The sequence below is a fragment of the Girardinichthys multiradiatus genome, chromosome 8 (assembly GCF_021462225.1).
Source record: "Girardinichthys multiradiatus isolate DD_20200921_A chromosome 8, DD_fGirMul_XY1, whole genome shotgun sequence".
Taxonomy (NCBI): Eukaryota; Metazoa; Chordata; class Actinopteri; order Cyprinodontiformes; family Goodeidae; genus Girardinichthys; species Girardinichthys multiradiatus.
The window spans coordinates 11,061,016-11,087,522 of NC_061801.1; the positions used below are offsets into that span (position 1 = coordinate 11,061,016).

General features: G+C 38.4%; 2 protein-coding genes across 2 annotated transcripts; both read left to right on the forward strand.

Moving 5' to 3' along the window:
- The first annotated feature begins 1,501 nt into the window (after positions 1–1,501).
- On the forward strand, positions 1,502–5,552 carry si:ch1073-398f15.1 (cardiomyopathy-associated protein 5). The gene is made up of 2 exons (XM_047372731.1): positions 1,502–2,522; positions 2,743–5,552. The coding sequence occupies exons 1-2, from the start codon at positions 2,398–2,400 to the stop codon at positions 5,009–5,011; spliced, it is 2,394 nt and encodes a 797-aa protein (XP_047228687.1). The 5' UTR covers positions 1,502–2,397; the 3' UTR covers positions 5,012–5,552.
- Positions 5,553–8,516: 2,964 nt separating this feature from the next.
- On the forward strand, positions 8,517–25,879 carry dtwd2 (DTW domain containing 2). Its single transcript, XM_047371947.1, has 6 exons — positions 8,517–8,881; positions 9,125–9,215; positions 20,996–21,090; positions 21,181–21,379; positions 22,460–22,588; positions 25,179–25,879. The coding sequence occupies exons 1-6, from the start codon at positions 8,718–8,720 to the stop codon at positions 25,356–25,358; spliced, it is 858 nt and encodes a 285-aa protein (XP_047227903.1). The 5' UTR covers positions 8,517–8,717; the 3' UTR covers positions 25,359–25,879.
- Positions 25,880–26,507: the final 628 nt, after the last annotated feature.

Genomic DNA, 26,507 nt, shown 5'->3' on the forward strand with positions numbered 1-26,507 from the left:
TGTTCTGTTTCAGGTCATGCCACAACATCTCAATTTGATTTAAGTAGCAGGCAAGGTGGGTAAAGTGTCTTGCCCAAGGACACAATGACTGAGACAGATTCAAACCAGCAACCCACCGGTTACAGGACAAATACCTACCACTGTTGCCCCCATTCAAGTGGACCAATGATGCTGTGATTTTAACAATTTTAAAAGTTTACATTTCACAATTTTTTTCTAATTGTATATGTTTATTATTTTCTACATATTTTAAGCTTAACCATTAGGCATTACAGTGATTTCCTGTTTCTTGCATGATTATCAAAATATTGAGGAAAAATTATGATTTTAGAGAGAAAACTTGACCATAAAAATAAGAAGACAAAAAATACTTGTGAGTCCAGATCCAACAATGTATTGTTAGTGTTTCTCTTAATTTTTTAGCATTAAAACAGGAATGTAATGTAGTATAGTATCAGAGCATAAGACCGTTGTTAGTTTATAAACAGAACTGGGTGGTGTTGTGTTAATAAAGGTGTGAAGAAATAAATGGTTGGATTCCTGCTACTGAATGATAAATGTGAGACGATTGGGAATACAGACCTGGGTGTTAAAATCCTTTTCTTTTTTGGACAGATTTGAACAGTTTTTCAGTGTTACAGTGCATGTGAAAAGTGTATATATAGCCATGTTAAAATGACAGTTCAAAATTTGAATAAGATAAATCTTATTAACAGTTTTCCAGGTTTAATGTCCAACATATCCTGTACAGGGAGGAAAATTTTGTTTCCCCCATAAAAATGGCAATAACCTGTTTGCATAAGTGTTTGTGAAAGTGCCTTTTAACTCACTCTTAATCTTTGGTTTTCTTTGGTTGGATTTTGTGAATATATCCTGACTTATATATATCCTGAATATATCCTGACAATATTTGGCCCCTCTGCCGTGCAAAGGTTCTCCAAATCTATCAGATTGTGATGCCACCCCTAGTCCCCACAGCCCTCTTTGGGAGACTCCCACATATTGTCTGTCAGATTAAATTCTAATTTCTGACGTTAATCTTCTTCTAATAAATCAATTCTTCTGTTGATCTTGGCATACGCTTGGATTTACAGTGATGCTTCAGTTTTCAAGTAGACAGCTGAAGATTCTGGGTCAAACCTTTTAATTTCATCCACCTTGACAAAAAGATCATTTCCATTTGAAGAAAAGTAACCTCAGAGCATGATGCTGACACCATCATATTTCACTTCACATACCTTAAGGCACTGTGGCCAAAACTTCAACATTCTCACACAAAGGTTTTGGGAGATTTTAGTCAGACCTTGGTGTTTTCTTTGAAAGAAAAGATTTCTGTCTTTCCACTCTACAGCTTAGTCCAGTAATGTACAGTATAAGTAAAATGGTTATGTTATGCTTGAAAACCATTTAATATGACTGATTAAAAACAATTCCGAAAAAAGAGTGGACCAAAATTCCTCCACAGTGATGTAAAATACTTATTGCCAGTTTTGCAAACATTTCATGACAGTTAATGTCCCAGACAGTGGGTCAAATAGGTATTAGGTTCTTTTTTTTTTTTTACATAGGGTCAGGATAATTTGGATTCCTTTTTTCCCTTAAAGTAATTAAATCATCCCTTAATTACTGCATCTTGTATTTATGCTGGCTGTCTTGGTCTGATATTAAATGGTAAATGGAGTGAATTTAAACAGAGCTTTTCCAGTTGCACCGACTAATCATAGCAGTGTATGCAAGAGCCACATTTACCAATTGCACACACCAATACACAGATTGGTAGGCAACTGGAGGCTAAATGTCTTGCCAGGGGCATATTGACATGTGGCAGGAGGAAGCTGGAATCAAATCCACAACTTTCAGAATGCAAGACCACTACTTTTCCCATTGAGCCATGGTCATCAAATTTGTTTGATGATCTTTTACATGTATGTATTACAAACATGGATAAACTGAATAAATTTGTAAAGATTAAAAGCTTAAAAGCAAAATTAATACATTCAACACTCTTGTCTCTGTCAGACCTGTAGACCAAGTCATGACATTGGAAACAGGCCACCAGCACTGAAGTATATATATAGACCTGTCAGGAGTAATAAGGACCAAAAATCTTCTTTGAAATGCTCAATCATTTGTGTTCAGGTTGTTAAACTACTAGACTATCCCCTATTAGAATGCTAAGATATAATGTACTGAATCATACAGATTGAACAGATGGCAAGTGAACTCCCCTACATGCTGCAAATACTTAAGATGAAACACAGGAAGGCCGGTTTTCTATTTCAAGATTACGCTGAGCATGAAAACTCAACTTGAGCATGCTTGCTCAGAAAGTAATCAACAGGGCAGCGCTAAAGTCTGCTGAGAAACTCAAGCAAATCCATCAAGACAGTCCTAACAATGGATACATGGACAGAGGATTTGTCACGGTCTGACGTTGAAGCTGAGATGACAATGTTGAGCGCAAATGACGTTGCAGAACAAAATGCTGAAGCAAGTGACGAAGTGGAGATCCTTCGAAACAGGTATTTTGCTTTCAGAGTGTAATCAGCTGAAACTGAACAATTTGTATACAAAATACTGAAAATAAATGATAACTCATGTATGCATGTAAAATAAAATCTTCATAATAACTTCTTCAAAATCTTCAAAATAACTTGTGTAAAACTAAAGACTTTGCAGAACACCCCTTCCCAAGAGAGACTTTTGTGTTTTTATTCCTGATCGTCACTTGCTCTATTTTAGTTTACGTGAGGCCGTCCATGATGACAGCGTCCGACCTAAAATGCAGTGCCTGATGATGGATACCTCTTTCTCAATGGTGACTATGCAAGGCGAGGACAGCGGAATTGCATGGGAAACAACAGCAAGTCGCTGTGCCACACCGTGGACACCTGAAGCTGGAACAGTGGATGTTAGCTCACCAGCTCCAGTTCGACCTGGACTATCAGGGTCTCAGCCTGCAGGAAAGATCATATTTGTCATGGATGAACAGATGATTGCAAAACAGAGAAAAACTAAAGAAAAGGCAAACAATCAGAAGAGCAAAGCGGAAAGACAACAAGAAGTGTGGGATGAAACCTTTGACAGTGTCTCAGGACGACCAGAGTTGGTGGAGGTATCTCAACCAAATGTAAAAACTGAAGGAGAAAGAGAACAAGAGGAAGCGTCAGATCTTCTGGAAAACAAAGAGCAGTGTTTGTTCAGCATAGTGTCCGAAGGTTCAGAAATCCTCAACATTGTTGTCCCTCCTAAATTTGCCACAGTGGATGAAGAAGAGAGCAGAGAAATGGTGGACAACCTGTCATATCTGGAGGAGAGCCCTGTTCCTAAAGCCAACGAGGAAACTCAAGACAGCGACATGACATTCTCGACAGAATCAGGTGATCAGTTTGAGCTTTTACCTCCAACTGGTTCTGGTGTAATGGACCCACCAGGTGCTCCAGTGACCAGACCTCTGGTGAGAGGAGCAACTAGGAATGTAGACTACTTTGAGGCGTTCTCTCTCGTTGATGCCGAAGCTCCAGGGAGTCCTGCCGTTATCCCACATGGGCAGGAGGGGTATGAAGCAAAAAGAGCCACTGACAGCCTGGATACTGAGAAACCAGTGCCTGCTGAAAACCAAACAATGACCAAAAGTTTGGACTTTGATAAATCAGACACAGTCAGTTTAGAAGACATCACCAGTGACCTTCTAGATGATGTTTTCTATGGCGGTACAGAAAGCTACGCTTTAAAAAGTCTGGACAGTACAGGTGAAGTTGGAGGAGCAGAAGGTCCAACATCCAGGATTAGTTCCAAAACATGTGGAACATCTTTGTTCGGTAGCCAAGAGGACATCCTGACACCAATCTTCCTACCTGAAGGACCAGCAAAAATTATTGACCAAATATTGCTGGAAGAGCCGAAAGCCATGGCCTTCCTTTACACAGACCTGTACGAGGAAGCTGTGGGCAGCAGGAAGAAGGACGAGGATGCAGAAAGTATGACGTCTGAGAAATCCTTCCATAGCAGGCATTCGGACCGAGAAGCTAGAGGATATTTGGAGAAATATGTCCTCATTGATGAGACTCCTACGGTGGAGACGGAACAGCAAGAAAAAGAAAATTTCACAGCAGAAGAACTTCGGACTCTGCCTCAAGATATGTATGACTTTGAAGATATTCTTGCTAAGTCTGAAAAAGAAGAGAAGCAATGCTCAGACGAAGTCACAGACTTCTTCAGGTCCAGTGCCAATTCTTCTCCCTGTGATATAGAACCTTTCCCTCGATCACTAGAAGATGACGACATACAGAAAACAGCAAAAAGTAATACCAAGACTCAAAAAAGTCTCTCCATGGCTGTAGAAAAAGTCTCAAAAACCCCAGTAGATCCACTTAGCTTCTCAAGCCTGGAGTTCCTGTCAGAGGAATCAGACTGGGAGGGCATAGACGATGGTTTTACTGCTCTGGATGTGAAATATGTTGGAGTCCAAAAAGAAGAAAAAATGGGGAAGCAAGAATCACAGCTTGATAAGGAAGACATCCCTCCCAGGAAGAAGGCACCGTCCTCTCCTAAAACATGCTTGGATCTAACACCTCTGATTCCCATTGATATGACTACTAAGGAAAAAGAGGAGGCTGGAGGAAAGGAGCACAGGGTGGAGGAGAAAGAGACAGCATCGCCTGTAGAGACTGCTGACGAAGGCGATGGGAACGGGGAGGACACTGTGCCTGCTAGCTCTGAAGTCGCACCACTTGAGAGTGCTCCAGCTGAGCAGAAGGCCTGGTCCTTGGAGAAGGAAAGTGCAAAGGAGTCTGATAAGATCACTGTCTTAGACGCAAAACCAGATAAAGAGAAAGAAACAAATACTGATGAAGAAGAGGGAAGAAGTGAGACCCAAACAATGACAACCCCAACAGGACTTAAAGAGACAGATGTTGAGACAGAGGTTAATGCAGAGAAACAAGAAGATAGTTCAACCCCTTCATCAGTTGATTCTGCTAAAAACAAAAGTCAGTGTGTAATTCTTTAGTTTTGTTTTTTTTTTCAAAAATATATGCTTTTCAAAATTAGTTTTTAAAACTTTTTGTGCAAAAAAACTAGGCATGGGCAGATGTCCAGGATCAAGATACACAAAGGTTTTCTAAAGATAACATTTAAAACCCACTAAAATGTTCTTTCATACAGTTCGTACTGGTTAAAGTCCTTTTATGAAATACGAAACAGTGCCAGACTGAGCATGTGGGACTGTATGATGCATAGATGAAGGGTGAAAGTTTCTGGCCCTCTACCACTTAGTGCTTTAGAGGTTTTGATCATTTGGTATCCGACTTTTTCAGGTACGAAATGGTATCGTCTGCTGTTTCATATCGACTGTGTGTCAGCTCATACCTGCCAGGGAGATGTTTTCCAGTCAATAATATCAACCAGTAATTCTTTTGGTTGATCAATGGTTATAATCAGTCATATTTTATAAATCAATAGGCAAAACAGGGATTGCAACCAAAATAAATGGGAATACTATTCCAACATTATGTAAAAAATACTTATCTAAAAAATAAACACATATTTTGGCTTAGGTACAAGAGTATGGAAAGTTTTGTTTACAGTTACAAAATGAAAGCAATAAAGGACAATACTGTAAGGCATGGTATGAAGTGGCAAATTGATCTGGAGCCACAGAATCAGAATCAGCTTTATTGCCAAGTTCGTACATACAAACAAGGAATTTGCCTCCGGTACACTTTGCTCTTTTGTTCTGTTTTTGCATTACAGAATATACAAATTTACAATTTACAATGTACAATGTACAATATACACATATCTAACAAAAAAGGTGCATTTGCAACATCTGTATGCTGTTGTTTTGTACTCTATTGAATGTTCAACAGAGAAACAGCCTGGGGGAAGAAACTGTCTCTGTGGCGGCTGGTTTTAGTAAACAGTGCTCTGTAGCAGCGGCCTGAAGGTAAAACAGTTTATGTGCAGGTTGTGTGGGGTCTGCAGAGATTTTGGCAGCTCTTTTCTTGACCCTAGACCTGTATAAGTCCTGGATGGAGGGAAGGTCAGCTCTGATTATTCTCTCTGCAGTCCTGATTATTCGTTGCAGTCTGGACTTGTCCTGTTTTGTGGATGAGCCAAACCACACTGAGATGGATGAAGACAGGACAGACTGAATGATGGCAGTGTAGAAGATAACCAACAGCTCCTGTGGAAGGTTGAACTTCTTGAGTTGCCTCAGGAAGTACAGTCTCTGTAGAAGTGCAGCACCTTCCCTAGCATTACTGCACACTGCTGGTCAGCTGGCTAAAAGAAGGGTGATGTTCCCCTGCCTAAACAAATTCAGCTGTTTAAAAATATTTGTAGTTGTAAACACATGGAGAGATGTGTGGGTGGATTACAGTAGTGTCATCCATCACCATACTTAAGACCTATTTGATACCTCCCTGTTTACCCTATTGTGGGCTAATGGGCAAAGGCTGTGTGACATAAAGGCTGTGTATCTGTAACACTCACTACTAACACTCCGAGATTTTTGTTGACCTTGTTGGCTGTATGCACGCATGTTAATGCTCCCATTCAGACAATGGTGCCAAGAACACAGCATTTAAAGAAAATGAAGGGCAGACCATTAGCAACAAGGTCAAAGCCTTAAGCCTTTTAGGTAGCAGACTACATTCTGGGTACTGGAGCAGATATCCTGACTAACCAACAAGCTAATATCAACATATTATACTTGTGTTAAGCTCTAAAGAGCCGCACTATAAAACGTTTTTATATTCTGTGGTTTATTAAGCTCTTGAAAACTACTACTACATTTGAAATGTTTATTCTATACATTTACCTTTGCATGTGTATAAAAATAAAAAAACAACAAATAAATGTTATATATGACTTGGGTATAATTGTAATAACCAATATATTATTTTAGAGGCTGTTTAAATACCGGTTTTAAACAAAAGTAAATAGATTATGTAATACATTTTGTTTTGATTTTTTGTGTACATACCACCTTGTGTGTACTGGTTATTGTTACATAACATTGTCACATCACAAAAATCTCAGACTGGCCCATGCCTAAATACCCAAAACTGTCATTTTTAAATAGTGGTTGAGCTCTGCATTAAGTCAGAAACAACAGTTGCTGTTACACTGGTCCAATATGTTTTGTTTCTTCAGGTGAACCCAGTCTCTGTAGCAATAGTGCATGACTCTTTAGGGGGAAAGGTTTTGGTCACGAATGCAAAAAAAAAAAAAAAAAAAAAAGAGACAGAGAGCACATGTGTGACGTCAAGATGCATCTTTGGCTAAAAATAAGCCCATCTGGCTGCTAACCTGATACCATTACTCCCTGTGTGCCAAGCCCCTGCTTGTAAACAGCCATGCAACAGTATGCAATAAGTGCACATATTCAAAATAAGGTACTATTAGCCAAGTTTGATGTGCCCACCTACCCTGCGATACATGTTATTTATGAAGTGTTTTATTATGCAGAATTGAAATAAATTAACACTGTTCCTGTTCTGCTCAAACACAATTTCTGCTGCATTACAATGCCATTAAAACATCAGGCAAACTCTTTCTTTTTTGCCCCCAGTGTTAAAAAAATATTTTGTCTGAAAAGCCTTTCACATACATGGTTTTCCACAGTCTGGCCTTACATTTAAAAGGCATTAGCAGGAAGAATTCCCTTGTTTGTGGATGAGGGTGTGTTGCAGACTGAACAGTGAATCCGTCTATAAAACGGTGCCATCTGGAACCCGGGATCTCGTGGCTGTGCTGAACTTGAAGAGAGGACTGAAACACCCAGGTCTTAATGTGCAAATGTATACATAGCATGTAAACAAGAATTAAAGATACCAATATACATGATATTGCCAAAAGTATTTGTCTGTCTATTTTTATATGTACCTGAACTTTGGTGACATCCTATTCTTAATCTAAAATGTCCAATCTGTTAATGCACCGTTGCCAGCAATAGTAACTTTGCAGCCAAAGCTTCAATGGAATAGTTTACATCAAAGAAAGGTTAGGTGAAAAAACAAAAACATCTTATTTAGGCTACAGAGAAAATTGCTGGACTGCTGCTGAATCCAAAATTCACTTTTCAGATGAAGGTAAATTTGGAAATTATGGCCTCAGTCTGGAGGCCATAAACAAAAATAAACACTTGAAATATAGAACTCTCTGTGATAAATCTCTATGAAATATGTGTTATACTTTACTTTTTGAATTATAGTACATAAGTAAATTAAGTTTATAACAGAAACATGACTGGTTAATTGGCTTCTCTAAATTGCCCTCAGGATGGTTCTTTGTTTCTGTGATGGTATAATGGTTGAATTCAACCTATTCAACCAATCAAATGGTTGAATTACATTATTTATTGATATGCACCTATAAAACAAGAGTCGAACACCAGCTCCGTAACAAGCACTGGCTTATAGTCGATCCATTTTTACAACGGAAATCCTTGTTTGCCGCTCCTCTTCCCCATTGGACCGCGTACGATGCATTCCTGTCATGTAGGAATATTTTATATTTCACAGGGAGGAAAGTAAAGAAGAAAAGAAAAAGACCCCAAACTTGGACTTCAAAAACTCGTTTCTTCATGTAACCAAATTAAATAAGTATTTAAAATCAAATTTATTCCATCAATAACATTTTACAAAAAATTGTTTTGTAATTCCCGAGCTACATGAATGCAACATTGAGGTTAGCTAGTGGCTAACACCACAATGGACAAAGGTCCTTGTTCGTGCTCTCCTGCCACCCTGGAGGAAAACGGACTTGCAGCCTGTGACAGTTCTTACACAGACGATGAGTTAGTGGATGCTTTCGGAGACCTGGCTGCCCTCCCGGTTGAAGTTGAGGAGCGAAGGCCGACCTGTTTGCGCTGCCGGTGAGCTGAATTAGAGCGAAGCTAATGCTAGCTAGCCGACTTTGTTAGAGCATCTGGACGTGAAGCCGTATAAAAATTTCTCCCTCAGTTTCCCTTTCGTGTATCTTGCATGCTTTAATGAGGGAACAGATTTATATCGTTTCAGAAAGCTGAAGACCAGCTGAAAACAGAGAGATGGGGGCTGTAGACGGGGAAATAGCTGGGATATCACAGCTTCACGTCTTCAACTTTCCTCCCATGTAGTCGCCCTCAGAAGGTGTGTCTCTGTCCCTTTCTCCCGCAACAACCACTGGAGGTGTCCACATGTCTGTACGTGGTGCAGCATCCTGCAGAGGTGAGTCAGTAAATCCAACACCAGTTCCTTTTACATAGATGCGTTCAATGTTTTTGGTTTTGCGTAAATAAGTTTTCCTGTTCACATTCGTATGATTTACTATAATTTGGTATGCTTATCTTTGGTTCTGGCAGCTTGTTGTCAGATGTCTTGCATGGAAATATTCCTGGATAATGATTCAACTTTCCATTTCAAAAATGCATGCCAATTTTTTAAAAACATATTATAAACATGAACATGTCTAAATACAGTGCCTTACAAAGATATTCACATCTTGAACTTTTTCACCCTATCTTCTTTGATAACAACAAACGTGAATTAATTTTATTTGGTTTTATGTAATAGACCAACAGAAAGTAGTGCATAATTATAATTACTGTGCGTGCAGAAAAACAATTGCTGTTCATTGCCGTGAACACACCATGACCAATGTGAAACTTGGTGATGGCAGCATCATGCTGGGTCAAGTCAAGTTTATTTATATAGCGCTTTTCAGCAACAAGGCACTCAAAGCGCTGTACATGAGGAAAAACATTACAATGATACAGAAAATCAAACACAGAAAAACAAAACAAGTGACATTAATAATCCTTGGGGGTTTACTGGTAAGAGCTGGTTCTAATCCACTCTTTCTAATAGAGGCAATTAGCTCATTAAGTCCTCTGTGGTAAGGAATTAATCTTGTGCTAGAAAGAAAATTTTAATATTAATCCTTGAGGTCGCTGGTATGAGGCAGTTGTGGTCCCATCATTCAAATAATAACAGTCATGGGCGCTCACTGAAGTCTAAGTAGTGGTGAGGTAGGAAAACATTACTGGCCGTCAGTTAACTCTTACATTACTCCTCTCCCCGACTCTTTTATTTGACACCCAAAGGACAATCCTCAGTCAGAGATCAGTTGTATGTTTCCACAAGTTTATAAAAAAACCAATCTGAATTCAGAGAGGGGACACACTCTTACACTGGTACCTGGAAACGTCTGTGTGTTGTCCGTTTTGGAGGGGCCACAAATACCTTTATATACCCTTCGCTGCTATGCAGTACACACACAATCATTCTATCTGTGGATATCTCCCCAGCAACCATATAACCTCATATCCAAATAAGGAGTACTTCTAGTCCTTCTCCTATAACAAACTTATCGTGTCTGGCCCAATTTATGACCTTGCCCTCTCTGTGCGCTGTACTCCCCTGTATTCTTCTCCCCCATCGGTGATTCCTTGTCCTTTACTAATTTATGACTTTGCACTCTCTATGCTCCTCACTCCCTAGGCCCCTTCTATGCTTCACACATTGCAGTTACACACATAGATAGTTCATATTACACACATAGATATTTTATATTCTACAATTCCCCCTTTTGAACTCTAATAAAAGAGTTCACAATCTAAAATGTCCTTCTAAAAATAAGTAGAAATAAGTAAAAATATTACTGTACTACCTGTAAAAGAGAAAATCATTAAAAAACATGCATCCATCATATTATGCGTCCATAAATTCACACACTGAGTCTTCATCCACACAAAGTTAAATCATAACCTGAAAAAGATACAGAAACATCAAAATGTAATATAAAATATAAAATGTTCGCCAAACGGTGTCTTCTGGGTTGGGAGGGAAGCTCCACCACTCCCAGTGAGAGAAACTCAATCATTCCGCCTCTTCTTCTGTCTTTGGTTTCAGTGTGGTGTCAACATTTACACACAGTATTTAAAGAGTATGTGGGTGTTATCTCCACTTAAAAGAGTTTATGCTTTATGACCCTGAACCGTCCTCGGGTCAGGTGTAACAACGTTATCTATGAGCAGACCCAGCTGCTCCTGGTTTTGACAGCTTCCTCCACTAACACAGATGTTCTGAAGAAAGAGGGTAACCTAAAGGTCATACACTTTGGAACACCTTAGAGCACTTAATACAAGAATTTACATTAGAACTCCTTTCTTCTGGTACTGAAAACAAATTATAACAACGGCGGAAATGAACACATTTCAAATTAGTACCATAATGATAGATATCAAGCAATAAACATGAAAGTTAGATAAAAGAGAGATTTCCTCCTCAGAGTCAGTTTCGCTGTCAAAGTAGGAGAAAAGAATTTGGCTGACCCTTGCTGTCCAGGCAAAGGAGCCTAGTAGCCACCAAATGTTAAGAAATTAAGGAGAATAAGCATCATGGCGCATGTTTGACTGTCTCTCTGTTGCAGACGTCGCCAGTCCATCATCCAGAGAAAGGTTATGTGCAAATGTGTAGAGGTCTTCCCTGTATGTTTCCTATGTGTCTCTCACTGTGGTGAGTGTGCAGTGAGGCAAATGACCTTATGATTTCTAACTTTCAGGCAATGCGATGGCCTTAAGTAGATTCTGAAATAACGTTGCACTGCCCAAGAGATTATTGTGCCCTTGTAAGAACAGTGTTCTTCAACCACCTCTTCAATCACTCGCCAGTGATCAGCTTACAGTTCTTTGTCTTGTGGTGGTCCGCTGTCCTCACACCTTTCAGGCCGTGGATGATCCAGTTGGAAGATGACTTGTATCCTGGAAGCCAGATGAACTTGGCGAAGCTGGAGTTTTCCTGCAGCTTTGCTGGGTGTCTAGTAGGATCTGATATGGGCCATTCCAGCACCTGTGGCTTCCAGTGTTTTCTCCTAGATTCTCTGAGCAGAATCCAGTCGCCAGGGATAAAGGACTGGAGGGTGGAAGTGGCTGTTTCTGGTAATGCAGCCTTCACCGTCTCTGAAACTTGAGAAAACACGGTGGACAGGTTTTGACAGTAAAACAACATCCTATCTTCCCACAAAGATGTGGAAGAAAATGATCTTGGCAATAACTCCATGTTACTTTATTCTGACATTTCCCCCCTTTTGGCGCAGGGTCCAACCCATGCGACAATCTTGCAAAAAGTTTAAACAAGAATGTTCTAGTAACCAAGATCACATTACATAGAACCAAAGAAATGAATTCTGACATAACTATGTGTCTCTATGAATTTAACGAAAACAACATAAATAAAATCCAGATGTTTTTAACTATAACTCAGTTCCATTAACTACAAAACACAAACTTCAGTCGTTGTACAGTTCATCAATATTTCACTTAGAAATAAGTCACACATCTTCCTGATTTGTCTTGCATGAAGATAAGTTTTAGATTAATGTAAATCTAATGTAATTTTGATGCATACACTACAAATTTAATCTAATAAATAATTCCTGTCAAGTATGAAATCATAATTCTGATTCTTTCTCAAAAATATATTCCTTACTTTTGGCATATCTTGAACTGTCAGTTAGCTTAATGGCACCAGGGAAAACTTTCAATCTAATAAATTACCAATGATTCTGTATGCAAAACTAATTCTTCAAACTAGTTTAAACTATTTCATTAACCTTTTAATAATAAAACACATAAATCTAAATGTCATGCTACATCCTTAATTATTGTACAAAAAAAAACATGTTTTTAAGGCAACAATCACTACAAGCATTTTGATTCTATTGTCTCTTAAACAGTGTTAAAACTCAGGAAGGGAGGTGCTGAGCGTTACCATGACAACAAAGGCATGAACCAACCTGGTAGGTGGGCGGAGTCAGGCAGAACTAACCTCTGATTGGCAGCCTATGGGCGGACCCACAGTTTCTTCATTCCAACCCATCTTAGTGAACCTTAAACTGCAAAAACTGTTAACATGCACCTACCTCAGAAACAAGCTGCTTCTTAACTCTCCTGAAAACTCAAAGTTTTAATCAATCTGGGATTTAGAAACATTAAACATCTAATCATGGATTATTGTTTAATGAAACATATAAACAAACATTCATTCCAACAAAACAAAGACAAAACATCAAAGACAAACAAATGGCCAAATTTGAAGCTTCAAGAATACAAAGAAATTTTTAACAATATCTTTTCAGAATATGTTTTCTCAGCCATATCTTTTAATGCTGTAATTGATCAATTTTGTTATGACAATCTTCAGGATCCTTTTTAAGATGAGGGCACATAGTTCAAAGATATCTCAAACTATTTAGAAGCACAGCAACAGTTTTCTCTCAAATGAATCCAAATTCACTGATGCTGAAACCTTTTGCCAATTCTTTGTACTGTAATTCTATAATAATAACTACAATCCTGAGAGTTATTGTTATAGTTCTCTTTTTGTTTTGCTCAATTTTGATCGCAGCTGCATTCAAGAATTTCTCTGCTCAGGTTAAATGCAAATAAGTATTTTAAGCCGGCGTTGACATTTTTATGGTATACCCAAACAAAACAAAAACTGCAGTGTTTGACTTGATCAGAAATTAAGATAAGAAACTTGACTCCAAACTGGACTTTTTTCCACATAGTGTTTCAAAGGGAAGACATAATTTTCCTTAATTTGGCTATTTAAAGTTTGAGAGTTGGGGAGAAAATTATTACTAGAACCTCTCTTTAATAATCCAAATGCTGATAAATGTTCCAATATTTTATGATTTAGTAATCTGAAATTACCTTGTGTACCTTTGTACTCCTATGTTTTGTTTTAATCTTTAAACCTTAAGAAATCAAACAAGGAGACTTGAGTTTGAGCCGACCATCCTCTTACTGTTAAGAGAGCCTTTATTTCTTTTCTTTTCCTAAAATGAAGGATTTTACTTGTCTTGATTCCGTTATAAAAATCCTAACCTTGGTTCCAAAACTAAACTCTTCAACCCCAATCTGTGTTCCCCAGAGTAGAAATTTTGAGTATTATTGCATTTCAAAGCCACCAAATGACTGGAACTCATCATTGGCTTAGATCTATTTTAATAGGTAATCAGCCTACCTTTAATTAAGTATTATAATTTTATGGACCCAAAATCTATGGCTCACGGGCTTCAGGAGTCCAGGAACCACAAATTGAGTACTACTGCATTGAGCAATGATGTTAACTTTCTGCAGATTGAAGAGAGGAGTGGCTAAATATTCCCAGACCTGTTAGTGTATTATTTCTGCTTGGACAATAATCAGATTTAAAAATCACTTGTTCACAACTCCTAATTTACCTCAGATTATATTTGCTCCTAACCCAGTTCATAAGCAGCTTCAGACAACATTATACTAAAAAGCCAAAAACAAAACAAAAATACAGATCTGTTTTAAAATAAAGAAAAAACATGCTTAAAAAACTTGGTACTGTGGTGGAAAATAACTCCACGATTCTGAAGGCCTTTTCTATGCAGAGTCTTTTATGGAACATGAGATTAGTTTAATTTTTGTGTGGTACCACTGTCCAATCAGAATCTTTCTTACCTTCAAAAATAATCACATTTTTTAATTTTCATTTTAAAGGTTTGTTTTACCAAGGAAAATGAGTTTAACAAAACCAATTACTCTCAAAGTTTTAAAAGTTTTAGCTAGTGTTATCTTAGAAAACAACAAGTGTTTTAATATTTCTGTGCAGCACAGAACTGATTAGGTTTCCTTTCCTTCCACAAAGGGAAAGAAACTGCAGAACCAAGCCTTTCATAGTTTTTATCAGGACCTGATATAAGGTACAGTGTAAATCAACACGCTGCATGAATCAGAAGAGGGAAGGAAAAAATAAATTTAACCTCTTCCCAGCAGCTGCTGTGACAAACAATGAATTTGTACTTTCCATAAGCGTCAGTTAGCACTTGCGGACAAAAACTGCACCAAACTGTAAGTACTGTGTCAGAGACTGTATGAAGACCATCTGCAGTAGAACTAAGCCTGTTTTAATGAGTTCTTTACCCATTAGATTTATGGAATACAAAATCTGACAACAGAAAATTATACCTGAAGGAGAAACCCATCAAGTTTTACGCATTCGCTGGGTTTTAAAAATACTCCTTCATGAGATCTGTCCTGAGAATAAAATAGAAACACATGGTTACTGCTGAGGTTTGGAGATGTTGTAACTTCCTCTGCTTTTTAATAACTTTGAACAACTATAATAATTGACCCTGAATATTCCACGACGAAAGAGAACTTGCTTCTCTGAAAGAATTAACTAGAAAGTATCAAATGAGTTAAGTTATCACCCTTTTTAAAGATACTTTTCTAACCCTAAAATAATATTTTAACCCACTATATCTGTCAACGTCAATCAAGCGTCACATGAGCAGCGGTTAATAAGCGTTCTTCATTGCAGAAAATAGGAAAAGATTTATGCAAATGTGTGTGTGTTTGTACGTTACCCCCATCAGTTTCTAAATCGCAGGCCCTTCAGGTCTGTTGGTGAGACATTCAATCCTTCTTGTCCATTTTTAACTTCTCGAGGAGGGAGAAAGAGCTTTGCTCCGGCCTGTTTCTCTTCTGCCCGCACAAGATGTGCTTTCAATATAAATCCAGTGGATCGCTCTTCTGGCTTTGAGAAACAGCATGGATCGTTGTCCATCTCCAGTGGGGCCAGACTACTTCTGAGTTTCGTTCTCGTGGAAACTCACACTGTGATTTACAGCAGGCAGGCAGGCTCTCTCTTTCAGGCCGTGCTGAAGAAGCGTCGAGTGGCCATGGGGAAGGGCAGGTTTCTAAAGTCCAGACTCAAAAACGTAGATGTTACACTCAAATCCCATACATGTGTGTATGTGTGTGTGTGAGAGGCAGATGAGAAGTTTAGTATAGGTTCAGATTTTGCACACAGAAATATTATCAGTCAGTCAGTCAGTCAGTTGTCCACCATAACATGCACTATGCTCCTTTCTTTTCCGACTGATCGCAATATTTAAAACAAACGAAACTTCCTGCAGGAAAGTTTTAACTCTTTAACACCTTAATTGATGCACTCTGTGCTTTTTAATCTTTTTCTTATGTTTCTTATTTTTCTCATCTCCATCCATCAACTGTTTTACTTGAAACTCTTTAAACTATTTAACTTATTTACCCTAAAACTTCCACTCTGTGAAAAACCAAACTTATCTTCCCAAATTAAAGCATATTTAACACAATCGCAGAGGGCCTTAAACCCTTCCACTCAGCGGGACCTTTTCAATCTCTCCTGGTCCGACCGCTGTGATGCCAAACCCGGTTTGACACCTAGTAATCAACCCTCCGTTGACTCCCTGGAATTCCTTTTACTTAATCTTATTATTACAGTTTCACCATTTAAGTATCTCAACTGTCTTCCCTCACCTGCCAGTTCAGGGTCTCGGGGTCCTATCCCTGGCCACTTTGAGGTGTCCCAATCCCTCGGGGAGGCTCTTACCAACCCCAGCCGAAACACCCCAGTCCTCGTCAGGACTGAGTTTGGATTGCCAAATCCGGAACTTATTTGCTTCAACACCGTCACCATTTAAGTATCTTCGGTGAAAAGTATGTTACAGCCTCAACATTCAAGTATCTCGCCTAAAATTTATCTTGTCTCAATCAACAAATATTTTTACGCAATATATAATTTCTTTACCGTAAGCCATTATTTCAACCAACAAATATTTTACCCAAAACTGATCAAGACTGTAAATTTAAGAGAAAACACAACACCACCTACACTATTAGCAGGCAAAAGGAGAATAAATATAGATCTCCTTAGCTTTTATTTTGGGTCAACCCTGTGGTGTTGTAGATCGACGTCTGCCTCGTTGTCAATTAATTATCCTTTAATTAGTGCCAAATCCCGGGTTTCGGCACCAATTGTTGAGGTTGGAAAACTTTACTGGCCGTCAGTTAACTCTTACATTACTCCTCTCCCCGACTCTTTTATTTGGCACCCAAAGGACAATCCTCAGTCAGAGATCAGTTGTACGTTTCCACAAGTTTATAAAAAAACCAATCTGAATTCACACTCTTACACTGGTACCTGGAAACGTCTGTGTGTTGTCCGTTTTGGAGGGGCCACAAATACCTTTATATACCCTTCGCTGCTATGCAGTACACACACAATCATTCTATCTGTGGATATCTCCCCAGCAACCATATAACCTCATATCCAAATAAGGAGTACTTCTAGTCCTTCTCCTATAACAAATTTATCGTGTCTGGCCCAATTTATGACCTTGCCCTCTCTGTGCGCTGTACTCCCCTGTATTCTTCTCCCCCATCGGTGATTCCTTGTCCTTTACTAATTTATGACTTTGCACTCTCTATGCTCCTCACTCCCTAGGCCCCTTCTATGCTTCACACATTGCAGTTACACACATAGATAGTTCATATTACACACATAGATATTTTATATTCTACAGTAGAGAAGCTGGGTCACTGGTATCAAACAGTTTTAGTCCAAACTTTCAAATACTAATAATTTTTATCTTTTACTGGTATGAAATAGTTGTAATACAATCCTTCTAAGAAATCTAAAGATCTATGAATCCACATTTAGGTAAAAAGAGAATAAGAAGAAAGACCACATTAGGTAAGAGAAGGGAAAAAAAATCATATTTCACACTTTATCCTTAGCAGGATACAGTTTGAGATTGCAAAAAAAAAAACCTTAGCACAAATAAGCAACGCATATGTGAGACAGCATATTGCAGGGATACAGTGAAGGCTGTATGTCAGGGGTGTGTATGTTTATATGAGCCTTTGTGTGTGTGCATGTGAGTGTGTGCAAAGTAAGTCTGTGAAGCACTGTCACAGAGGCCATTGTCCTTGATGGTATGATGTTCATCAATTGGCCACACAGTTCTGAGCAGGTCCACAGATGTCCTCAGGGATGGGAGGGGGCAGAGGGAGCAGAGCGTCATGTTTACATAACTTCCAGGAGAAGTTGAAGATAGCCAGCCATCAAGGCCGTGCAGGGGAGCCAGATTCAGAAAAACAACAATTATTTGGGTCAGGCTGACTCCTAATTTTCTGTCAGCCTTGAGAGTCTCGCTGGTGTTTCTCAATGGGGAATCCAAACTGCCAAATTCCTGGTCTTTTGCCAGATCTGAGCATGCAACTTCCCCAAGATTTATTCCATTTCACCCCTGAGTCCAGGAACCGCAGCCAGCCTGCGATCTTGTAGGATCACATCCAGTTTGCGATTCTGCTCCCTTAACATTTCAGTATGAATGTTGATAGCTCTGCAGATCCCTTCACATAAGCCGGGCAGCCTTGCAATGGCCAGAACTGCTGCCAACGTTTTCCCAATTTCACGATATGCCAGGTAACCACAAACTCCGAAAAGCAGAAATCCTTTTATCAGAAATCCAATTATGTACACATCTTCCACGTCCTCGACTGACATCATTGTCAGACACACAATCCTCCTCTTCTGCCAGGAGTTCATTGTGTATCCGGAGAAGAATGTCACATCTGGACAAGAGGGCTCTCCCTTACCCTGTCTTCCCGCCGAGAAAATTTGATGAATTGCTTAGAGTGACCAGCTGACCAGATCCATAATTCACAATTTGGGAGAAATGCAAAGAGAGGCTCCGAAAGAAGACGACATAGAGCAGAAGCAGGGCAGACAGGGGAGGGTGCGGGAGACAGGAGAAAAGTGTCCTCTTTCACCGAGAGCAGAAACGGGGAATAAAATAAGACACCATGTTAGAGACAGCAAAAGACTGGGCCAGAGGTTCACCTTCCATCAGGAAAACAACTCTACTCCTACAACCATAGTTTCAGTGGAATGGTTTAGATCGAAGCATTCTTAGTATCCACGAATGGCCCAGTCAAAGTTGAGACCTGAATTCAATTAAGAATTTGTTGCAAGACTTGAAAAATGCTGCTCACATGAGCTCGAGCTATTTTGCTAATTCCAGTCTTTAGATGTGAAATGCTGGTAGGGGCATACCTCAACATACTAACAGCTGTAATTTTAGCAAAGGTATTAAGGCGATACATATGCACAATATAGGGTGACACGGGAGTGGATTTTCTCTTCTGTCCCATCTCGCTCCCACAGAAAAATGTCTTGTCCCATCCCAATCCCAGGCTAGCATAAAAAAAAATTCCTGTCCCATCCCACTCCTGGTAAATTGACTCCCACTTCTATTTAGAACGACTCCCACTCCTGTGACTCTCCCATTTTTGTTTTCTTCATTTAGTCTTTTGGCAATTTCTTTCTTTGAAAGACCAGTTAGGTCCCTGTTTTTAGCTGTAGTAAAAGCCAGTTAAAGTAAAAAGAATAATAATGAAGAAATAATAAAATATCAAACAAGGAAACAGACCATGCCTATCTTCGCTGAATAAACAAAATGTACATAGTTGTATTTTACTCATTTATTAAGTGATTGTTTCCTTTGAACAATGACATCACTTTTATGTTTCAAGTTGCTGAAACAAAAGACAAATGTACCTAGCAAGAGAACTGTACTTGTTGAACAAAAGGACAAAAAGGCATTACCTTCACAATTTAGAAACTGTACCTCAATGGTTCACAGCCCTGGTCCTCAGGGACCCCTTCCCTGCAAGTTTTAGATGTGTGTCTGCTCCAGAACACCTGATTTAAATTCTGACATGACCTCCTATACAGGCATCAAGAATGGAGGGTCAAACTGGACAAAATGAATACAATAAAATCATCATTAAATAAATAAATGTTGTGAATGTCCCATAAGTGAAGTAAATGTAACATGAAAGAAATGTAACATTAAATGTGCTATTAAATTAAATGTACCATTTATTTATTTAATACATCATTAGAAACAATAAATGTACCATTATATCATGAAATGGACTATTATGCAATTAAATGTGCCACTGAATAATTAAGTATAATTTTAAAGACGACATGACGTAATTAGTGGTACACTTAATATTGTGTATTGAATATGATGTATTAAATAAATTGTACATTTAATGGTGCATAACATTTTTTTCTATTCACAACGTATTTATTTAATATCTTCACTTGATGAAGCCTTTCCTCTACTGTGGCAAAAGCTCTTAAATCTTTACTGTACATGCAGCAATTTTGTTGGTCAGATGAGACTTGACATATGATGGTACTTTTGGTTTGATGAATGAAGAGATGCAGGACTGATTTAATCCAGAATTTGCCTTACAAGTGTCCCTTAATCACTGGTGAACTTGATTACGACTAAACACGTTTTACAAGCAGCAGACTGCATGTTAACAGCGCTACATTCAACTCTCCTGAAGTTCGGTAATATTTGCGACTTTCCTGTCAGCTCTATAAGTTTAATAGATAAGTCCTTACTTCTGACTTTACGTTGCAAATCCAATTTTACCACGTCCAGTTCTCCACCTGCGTTTGCTCCCTCTGTCCTGAACGCAGGTGGAAAACATCGAGCAGAAGCACTGTTGGCTTGTGGGTCGTGTAGTTCGTTTGACTCGCATTATAGTTTCGGCTTCTTGGAAAAAAACTACACAATGGCGGCGTCGATCCAAGTGTTTTTTTCTTAAAGTTTATAACAAAGTCTCAGTTTTACATTTCCAAAGATAATTGATCCTAGTTTATTTTCCCTCCTATTGTTTAGCTCCCGTCTGGTCCCGTTCATTTTTTATCCTGTACCATCTCAATCACGTGATCTTTACTGATCCCATGGGATTCCCGAAAAAATGTCAGCCTCTAATGCACAACACGGGTTTTAGATTTTAATTTGCTAGAAATGTTGAAAACAAAGTATCATTTCTTATTCCGCTTCACATTCTTGCACTACTCTATTTTGTTCTATCACATAAAATCCCTAAAAAGTGAAGTTTGTGGTTGAAATGTAACAAAATGTAAAAACGTTGCAAAAGTTTGCACAGCACTTTACTTCTTTGAGCCTAATTCTTATTGTAGTTGAATAGCTGATACATGTTTCTGTTATTGAGATGTTCTATGTTTTAGTTTTTTTTTTTCTGGATGTTCCAGATGTTGAGGTCAGACTCCTTAATGAAAAGCTAATGCCTTTAATTTTTGTGATCTGCTTGCAGGAAAGCCGAGTACTTCGGACCGTGCCTCTTCTTGCTGCTTGTTTGCCACATGGAAAATGCAACGTTATAGTAGGAAGGAGGTTTAATGAGGACAAGTAAGTTGAGTTGGCTGCATTTTTAGTATCCCAAACATCCCCAATATCATTAAGATTGCCCATATGTAGACCTAATTTTTCCACACTCAGGCATCCAGAGCTAGCTGCTGTGTGTCGGGATGACAGAACACTCATCCTGTACCCCGGACCAAAATCCCAGAACCTGGAGGAGTTAGTGGAACGGCAGGAGGTTGCCACCGTGAAACACAATGTGATCATTATAGACGGCACATGGAGCCAGGCTAAAAATATGTTCCTGAAAAACAGCCTGTTACACCTGCCAAAACAGGTTTGTGCAGTATACTTGTAAAAGAGATATGCACTGATTTTACAAAAACAATAAAAGTGATCTAAAAAGGGCATGGGAGTTCATCCTTCTGCAGACTGAATTAGAAGACATTACAAGACATTGGTTGGATAAGTTATGATAGTTACATATATGGTCACACAGTACTATGTTACTGTAAACATTTGTAGTTCAGCAGCTTTTCTGTGATTGAAAGTTTAATATGTTAGGAACAGAACAGAGGTTCACACTGTGTGGGAGAGATACAGCACACGCAGCTGTTTAACAGCTCTGCGGTTAAATAGGATTTCGCTGTTATTTCAGAACAAGCCCATGATTATGATGAGAGTTAACATTTTAAACTGTTTTTAGCATCTTATATTTGCAATTAGCATGATTAGCACTGGTCCCTCTTTGTATACCCTACAAAATAAGGAAATTTCCAAAAAAACTCTATTTATTTCCTAATCCAGCATGTTCCATGATAGCCTCCATAGACTCTTCTACTTAATAAGACAGATGAACATTGGTATAATAAATTCAGCTTCCTAATTTTCTTTTCAATGCCAGATTGTGGCTGCCTGAACAAACCAAGATGCAGCTTTCAAAGGCTTCTTACATTTCCGTGCTTCCTCTGATTTTATTGTAAACCCCCTAATAGGTATCGAAAACAATATTCTTCCTGCAGCAACAACTTCTACACCAAAGAATATTGCCATAAGCGAGGCGTAGTAGCACTTTTGCGTGGTGCGTTCACTGCTTGGAAAAAGATTGGATTGTTTAGTTACAGATTGCCGATCAGCGATCCGATTTCTGGGTGCATCGCCACTAATTTACTTTTTAGGTAAACAAACATTGTTGTTTGTTTTTAAACTTACGGTGCATTGCCTTTAAAACAAGCCGCCCACTTTGCAGCAAGCTCAGTGCTCATAACATAAATTATAAATATGATTCTGCTGTCATTAATATACAACGTGAAACCACTTTATAGAGGTAATTACATTTCATTAAGAAGTATATATTTAATTCCCATCACAACAGCCACACAGCAGCACTATCGATTCTTCTGCTTTGTTTTATCAGGTCCAGCTTAACAGGACGCTGTCCAGCCAGTATGTGATCCGGACACAGCCCTCCAACATCTGTCTGTCTACGCTGGAATGTGCTGCTGTGGCTTTGTCAATCCTGGAGAAGAATGATGAGATCCAAGAGGTGATTTGGACTTGAAAGTTTTTCTACTTTTTTCTTTTCTTTCCAAAAATAAATCCATACACATAAAACTTCAAACTTTTGACAATAATGCATGTTTCATTTATCCTGGAGAAGGAGAACTGCATTCTAACAGAAGGCATCTTCTTTGATTCTTTTTCTTTTCCTGAATGAATGCCTTAGTTTTTGGTAAAACAGCAATATGCACAAATGAGAATTTGTCTGGAAGCTTCAAATAATTTTGTAATGTGAAAGAGGCAGTAGTGATTGGATCAGGACCACAGTGTGTCTGGATGTGTACAGAACTAGAACCAGTGAGACTAAAAGGTTGTGTGGTAAAGCTACAGCTAGCAGAGACGTGAGAAGGTGCGGCACTGATATATCCGTTTTTGTTTTACAAATATGAAAAACTTTTTGCTTTTATGAACATGAGTAGATCATTAAAAATAAAAATTAAATAGTGACACAATGTCTTTTTTCAATGAATTTTTATTCATTGAAAATGTCTTTTCTAGGGTGGAATGATCATACAGTGCGGAAAATAAGTATTTGAACACCCTGCAACTTTGCAAGTTCTCCCCCTTAAAAATCATGGATGGGTCTAAAATTTTCATCTTAGATGCATGTCCACTGTGAGAGACATAATCTAAAAAGAAAAACCGGCAATCACAATGTATGATTTTTTTTTTTTTTATAATTTATTTGTGTGTTACTGCTGTGTGTTACTAACTATTTGAACACCTGTGAAAATCAATGTTAATATTTGGTACAGTAGCCTTTGTTTGCAATTACAGAGGTCAAACGTTTCCTGTAGTTTTTTGCCAGGTTTGCACAAACTGCAGCAGGGATTTTGGCCCATTCCTCCACACAGATCTTCTCCAGATCAGCCAGGTTTCTGGGCTGTCGCTGAGAAACACGGAGTTTGAGCTCCCTCTAAAGATTTTCTATAGGGTTTAGGTCTGGAGGCTGGCTGGGCCACTCCAGAACCTTGATATACTTCTTACGGAGCCACTCCTTGGTTATCCTGGCTGTGTCCTTCGGGTCATTGTCATGTTGGAAGACCCAGCCACGACCCATCTTGAATGCTCTAACTGAGGGAAGGAGGTCGTTCCCCAAAATCTTGCAATACATGGCCCCGGTCATCCTCTCCTTAATACAGTGCAGTCATCATGTCCCATGTGCAGAAAAACACTGCCAAAGCATAATGCTTCCACCCCCATGCTTCACAGTAGGGATGGTGTTTTTGGGATGGTACTCATCATTCTTCTTCCTCCAAACACGGCGAGTGGAATTAAGACCAAAAAGTTCTATTTTGGTCTCATCTGACCACAGAACTTTCTCCCATGACCCCTGTGGATCATCCAAATGGTCATGGGCAAACTGAAGACGGGCCTGAATGTGTGCTGATTTAAGCAGGGGAACCTGCCGTGCCATGCATGACTTTAAACTATGACCTCATTGACCAGCTCCTCGTGTGTAGTTCTGGGCTGATTCCTCACCTTTCTAAGGATCATTGATACGCCACGAGGTGAGATCTTGCATGGAGCCCCAGTCTGAGGGAGATTGACAGTCATGTTTAGCTTCTTCCATTTTCTAATAATTACTCCAACAGTTGATCTTTTTTCTCCAAGCTGCTTGGGAATTGCTCCGTTGTCCTTTCCAGCCTTGTGAAGGTCTACAATTTTGTCTCTGGTGTCTTTGGACAGCTCTTTGGTCTTAGCCATGTTAGTAGTTAAAGTCTTACTGATTGTGTGGGGTGGACAGGTGTCTTTATGCAGCTAACGACCTCAAACAGGTCCTTCTAATTGGAGTGGAGATGGACTTTTTAGAGGCGGACTAACAGGTCTTTGAGGGTCAGAATTTTTGCTGATTGGCAGCTGTTCAAATACTTATTTGCAGCAGTAACACAAATAAATTATTAAAAAATCATACATTGTGATTTCTGTTTTTTTAGATTATGTTCTCACAGTGGATGTGCACTTAAGATGAACATTTCAGACCCCTCCATGATTTCTTAGTGGGAAAACTTGCAAAGTCGCAGGGTGTTCAAATACTTATTTTTGTCACAGTACATGACTTCAATGTTTGTTTTTTTTTCTTGTTAAACACTGGGTCAAAATGATACATACTACCTCAAGTATCTATACGTACGCCGCAATAATATTTAGTTAAATGTCTGTTAATAAGTTGCAGATATGCCATACACCTTTTTGTCTATGAGCAGATTTCTACTGTATATTTGGCTGAATTTTCAGGCACTCTTCCCTAGAGAATTGGTAGAGCATTAAAATTGCTTGACTTACTGGAACAAATCTAGTTTTTAAGCATAGTCTAGAAATATTCAACAGAGTTTAGGTCAGGGCCAGTCCAGAATCAGGTTTTGGAATGAATATGTTTAAATTAGTTGGTTTTCTAGCACAGTGCTTCCTTGGTTGTTCATAAACTGGCTAAACAAAGATTCCTGATGCTAACAGTTTTGTCATATTTTGTATTGTGGACCTGTACCAGGTGAAACTGATCCGAGCATGTTATTTAATGAACTTTTTCAGAGGGTTTTCATATGAAAATATTATATATTTTTCCATCCTCACAGATATTGCTGAGGCCTCTAAAAGCCCTGTGCTCCTTCCAGCTGGAGCACGGCGCTCAGATCCATCACAGCAAAGAGCATCTCCTTAGGAACGGCATGTACGACAAGCCCATGCCGAAAAACAAACGCAAGATAAAAAGGATGGAGAAACTCATGACTGACCACAGCATCTGTCCAAGATGAGGACAGATTGATGACCGAGCATAGAAAAGGATCTCAGAATGTCTTTGCACACAGTTTGTTTAACAATGTAGGACTTCATCAACTGGGTACAGGCCTGCAAATAGCTGGACTTATGTTTCATTTGTTTTTTGTTTAAGATACTTGTTTTATGTTGGTGAATTTAATTTATATACTTGTCGTTAATTTTAAATAAATGACTTAAGGTCTACTTAAATTAACATGTTTTACAGAAAATCAGGTTTATTAGGTTTTCTTTTTTTCCAGAAATTGTTTAACTATTGCCACTCTAAAATATTATTTAAAACTAATCAAGTAATGATGTGTTACTTTTGATAGTCTCTCCTCTATAAGGGCTGATTCATTTAATGTATGTGCTAAACAAAGTCTTAAAGAAATAATTGTATTTAAATACAACAATTACCAAAGCTGTACATATATTTGTCATCTTTTTTTAGTGGTCAGTTTACTGAGTGAAGATGTAAATAGATCATTTGTAAATAAACCCTGTTTGACCTTAAAAACTACTTTATCTTTTTTTTTTTTATTTAAAATTCTTTGCTAAAATAAATCTAAATTAATAAAAATGATGATACTTTGCTGAATATATAGGTGCCCTGACATGAGGAATGTATTTGTCATGTATTTCCTTGTGTGGTTTATGGATTAGATTTCATCAGTTAAAAAAAAACCTATGACATTTTCTTTTGATCACCAGATCATTTTTTATAAAGAGAAAAAACATCTCTTGGACAAATATCTAACTGCAAAAGAAAGGCAACAGTAAAAATTACCTTATGACCTTTACCCTGGTTAGAGATAAATTTTAGCGTTGAATTTTAGAAGGATGAATTTTTACTGATTGGATAAACAATAATTATAGACAAATGCTTTTTTTTTTAAAGCTAAAATTAACAGGACATAAAATGTAATGTAATGAAAATGTTATTCATTATATTTTAACACCTGGCACACCGCATTATTTTTCCTTGACCCTGAAAAAGAATTAGTGATATAAAATATGAATCCATTTTTGTTTTTTACAATTTTTCAAAGATAAATCTAACAGGAAATAAAATGAACTATTGTTACATTTTACCACTTGCTTGAAGAAAGAGGACAGATACTTTTTTGTTGCTTTTTGTAAATAGA